This window comes from Belonocnema kinseyi, chromosome 10 (genome assembly GCF_010883055.1).
Source record: "Belonocnema kinseyi isolate 2016_QV_RU_SX_M_011 chromosome 10, B_treatae_v1, whole genome shotgun sequence".
NCBI lineage: Eukaryota > Metazoa > Arthropoda > Insecta > Hymenoptera > Cynipidae > Belonocnema > Belonocnema kinseyi.
The window spans coordinates 101,505,752-101,510,309 of NC_046666.1; the positions used below are offsets into that span (position 1 = coordinate 101,505,752).

At 34.4% G+C, this 4,558-nt stretch overlaps 1 protein-coding gene across 5 annotated transcripts in view; it reads right to left on the minus strand.

Moving 5' to 3' along the window:
* Positions 1–528: 528 nt before the first annotated feature.
* LOC117181509 (ubiquitin-conjugating enzyme E2 J1-like) overlaps positions 529–4,558 on the minus strand; it is a 42,438-nt gene continuing 38,408 nt past the window's right edge. For all 5 annotated transcript variants that reach the window (XM_033374262.1, XM_033374261.1, XM_033374260.1 and 2 more), the window contains 2 exons: positions 1,285–1,402; positions 529–1,188 (listed from right to left, as the gene is read on the minus strand). In XM_033374262.1, coding sequence (XP_033230153.1) covers positions 961–1,188; positions 1,285–1,402 — 346 coding nt within the window. In that variant the 3' untranslated portion in view covers positions 529–960. The remainder of the gene's footprint in view (positions 1,189–1,284; positions 1,403–4,558) is intronic.

Consider the following 4,558-nt stretch of genomic DNA (forward strand, 5'->3'; position numbering starts at 1 on the left):
AAACTTAAAGAAAAAGCAATTACAAGCATTACAAGCTAAGCTTCTTATCGTGAAAATGTAAAATATTGCCATGTTTAATCACTAATAATATTATTGAAGAGTAAAAAACAAACATATGAAATATAAAGACCAGGATCATAAAAAATGTGTTCATGCATTAATTCTAGACAACACTTTCTTTACGAAGGACTGACTAGCTCGAAAGATTTCTAAAACAACGTCACTCAGGTCTTTCACTTTATTTTCACTTTCATTTTTATTCCGTTCCCCTAAATCTGTGAAAAATATACTGAAATCAGACAAGGTATACTCGAATATTTAATATTGTGCTTTGAAGACCAATAATATCTATCTATATTTTCATAAAATAGGTCCACGTGAACAGATTAGGGGTGAGGTGGATGTTTTTCAAAATTCCACGGCTGTCCACGCGGGGGGTAGGGGGGGGGGGTCAAAAAGTGGTGAAAAATTGTCCACGTGGTATATGGATGGCCCCTTATTTCTTTGTGATAAAAACCCACAACTTTTGTTCACAACACTAAATTCATTTTATTAATGTTAGCATGTCACTCTGCACTACTGAATAGTAACACTCCTGTTTAAAAAGAAACACACAACTAAACACGAAAGGGAATAGAAAATACATTTCTGTTTCAATGCTTTTGGAATATTATACCTTCATGGTTGACTTGTACAGATCGCAATTTAGTATAAATAAAAATGGGTCATCTAAGTTCTTAAAATTTTGCACACATTGATAAACGTATATAAAATTTTGCGATTAAATAATGTAGGGGTATTGCCGATACATACTCAATGAACGATATTTTTTCGTAAATAAATTCAATTATCTACATTTTAACGGTTTAAATTAGATGCGGTTACATATGCTATGACTTGATAGTTCGTGTCGGTAATACCCCTCTTTACTCTAATCGCGACAATATTGCTTTAGATAGTTTAGACAAAAAACAATCGTCGTAAAACGAGTAGAATGATCCCAGAAAGTAGAGAAGCAATAAGTATGCTCCAAAATAAATCATTTGAAGAGGACAGTGTCTCTACTTCATCATTTAAAATAATTTCAGGCTGCTGCTCATTAAACTCGTTCTGAAATTCGAAATTACGTTGCCTTAGCCCACTTTCTGGCTCAGGTGTAAAATTATCCATTGTTACCGTTTCCTCGGCCTGAAACACAAGGTAAATTGTTTTTAATATACTTCAATGAAAAAATGAAGAGTTTATGATTTGAGGAAAAGAACAAAATAATGAAGAGATTTGTACCTTTAGAGCAATTGTGTTCAACATGTCTTGTTCCTCTTCTGTAATTGGCTTTTTCGCTACATCTTTTGATAATAAATTCATTATTCTGCCGCAAATATCGCAATGCCAGTTGAGTGACCTAATAAATGAATCAATTTTTGTATCACACTCGAACTCCAAAGATGCGAGAAGATCGGGAAATCCAAAGATACGGCCGTGAAGATAAGCACTCATATCTTTGGAGTTCGAGTGTATTTACTTTTATTACTTACTCTTAGTTTTTAAGGCTACCAATGACCAATGATCATACAAAGTTACTTTGACAGTATCAGTTAATTTTTTTTCTCTGCATATTTTTCTTAATTAATAGTATGGAATTTTTTATAATCTTCTTGTGAATTTAATGAATTATAACTGTTTTTTTAAACGGTTAACGGTTTAATAATTGAAAGAATTCAGTTTCAAATTGCTCAGTTTTTATTGATATTTTCTCGTTTTAAATGAATTGTCAAATATTGCTAAATATTAAAGAATAGTTTTTTTAAATTAAGAAATGTCCAATTGAATGTCTTAAAAACAGAATATTTTTGACTTAAACAATGTTTGAATAAAATTCGATATTTAATAAAAGCGTTTCGATCTTAATATTACATTTGTTAACTACTATGGCTTTCGGATTAAAACAAGTTAATTTTTAACGTTAAAATCTGCAAATTCTTTAATTCTGAATGAATTTATAATCATCTTGTAAAATGAATTATTGTTCACTTTTAATACATTAAGTAAAGTTTAGTTTTAAAAATCATAAATTAATTTATATTTATAGTTGATCAACTAAAAACGGTTTTTATCAAAAAGTTTCAATTTCAAATGCTTTTTATTTGTAATTATTTAAAATTCCATTTTTAAAACCTTAGAATTAAAAATGTGCGCTTAAAACGAAAATCTAAAATGGAAAAATTTTAAAGCAAAAAATTTAAAAATTACACAGCCACACAAAAAAAAGTGTGCGCATCTGGTAAGAAGACACACGTATTCCTATGGATTTTGTGGCGCTGAATTCAAATTCGGTATCAAAAATCACCCATCACGTCATGGATGACCCATAACTTAAAAAAATGACGAAAAATCATGCACTGAGGGAAATAAATATCAAAATAATGCCAGTTATGCAAATTTTCACTTTAAAAACATGTCGACAACTGTGAAGGATCAACCCTTGCCTGATATCAACTTATTTAACATAACTTTACCCAACAGAACCTGACCTCAATTAACCTGAATTAACAAAAATTTATTGAACTACACGTAAAGCTCTGGAAGCATATTTTCCCAGTAGCAAATGTGTGCTACATCGAATAGGTCAACTCGAGCCTAACCTAGAAATAAATCTAACCTAGCCTAACCTAACCTCATGAAACACAATTAAACTGATTGTGTTGTCCCGTTGTGTTTGCGGTACCGTTTCATTCAGCTTCGGCTTAACCTACATAGAGGTTTAACCTATCCTAACCTAACAAAACCTAACCTAACCGATTACGCTGGTGACCTTGTTCTTGCGTACCTTCATATTTTGACATTAATAGCAGTAAATGTCTTGAGTTTTGTAACCGCTTGTTGCTAGCATTATTCGCCTGTGTCTGTAACCAGGGCACCTCCACGTGGTAACAGTGGGCAACGGATCCACATTGGCTGAGTCCCTGGGTAAACGGCGTTCAAGCCGTCATGGCAAACAAAGGTAAAAAGTGTATTACGATGCAGGGAAAACCCCCAGCATCGGCGTCTGGTCAGGGTGTGAAAGCAGGCTCTCCGACGTCGTCATCATGCAACCGTAGCTCTTCATCAATGGATCACTTGGTTGGTGTAGAGTCTCATGCTACAAGAAAAAAACGGCGAGCATTTCTCAATCGCATGCCTGCAAGAATAGCTCAGATTCATTCTGTTACATTTGCAGTAAATATGAAGTGAGCAGTTTGCGATAATCAATCGACGAGAAAGTGAAAAGTCTTTACGAAATGTTGTGACCGTAAATTTCTGCACCAAGAAACAAAATGGGTTCCTTACGTCATTTGCAATTCCTGCAGAATTATGTTGTATGGTCTAAAAAATTCAAACAACGAAAAGTACCGCAAGTACTCTACACCAACCACATGGAAAAACCCGTTATTGCGAAGGACTGCTACTTTTGCATGAATTCCGTCAAAGGGTTCAACGCCAGAAATAAAAATAACATTTCGTACATTAATGTGTGCACAGTCACAAGAGCAATTGAAATCAATAAAAATGCACGCCAGACTGATTTAAGCGCTTTAGAAGAGGATAGAATGGAAGTTGAAAGTCAACGTCATGGAGACAGTAGTGAAACCAGTGATCGAACAGAAAATAGTTCTGATGGCGTGCATAAAATGAAATTGAAGGTTCCAATATTAGTGTCGCAACTATAACTGAATGATTTTATTAAAGATCTTGGATTACCGAAAGACGGCGCTGAATTTGCCGCTTCATTTCTAAAAAGAAGAAATCTTCTAGAGCCAAAGACAAAAGTTTTTATTCTATCGCGACAGGGACAAAGAATTCAGAAAGTTTTTCGTTAAAGACGAACAGACGTCTTTAGTGTACTTCACTGACATTAACGGACTAATGAACCACTTGAAGAAAAATGTGTACAGAGACGAAGAATGGCGACTTGTCATTGATTCGTCAAAACGCAGCATTAAGGCTGTTTTACTGCATAACACGAATACTTACGCTCCTATCCCTATAGCTCACTCAACGGTCATCGAAGAAGAATATAACAATGTTAAAATGCTTCTTGAAAAAGTTAATTACACGAATCACAAATGGCAAATATGTGGTGATCTCAAAATCATAACAATGATATTAGGCCAATAATCGGGTCCAACGAGAGAGCCATGCTTTATATGCCTGTGGAATAGCAGAGATCGAGCCAATCATTACAGCAAAAAACATTGGCCTTTAAGAGATTCATTCAAACCTGGTTCTCATAATATCATCAACCAAAGCCTCGTTGATCCAGAAAAAATTTTACTACCACCCCTCCACATAAAGCTTGGGCTCATGAAGCAATTTGTCAAGGCGTTAGACAAAGATGGCCAATGCTATAAGTATATATCCCTTAAATTCCCTAATGAAGGAGTCTTTGATAGACCACAGATACGAATATTGACATGAGATACTAATTTCGTGAGCCACATAACGAAAATTGAAATGGACGCTTGGGAAAGTTTTAAAGCAGTAAACGCAAATTTCCTCGGTAACAAAAAAAGTCCAGACT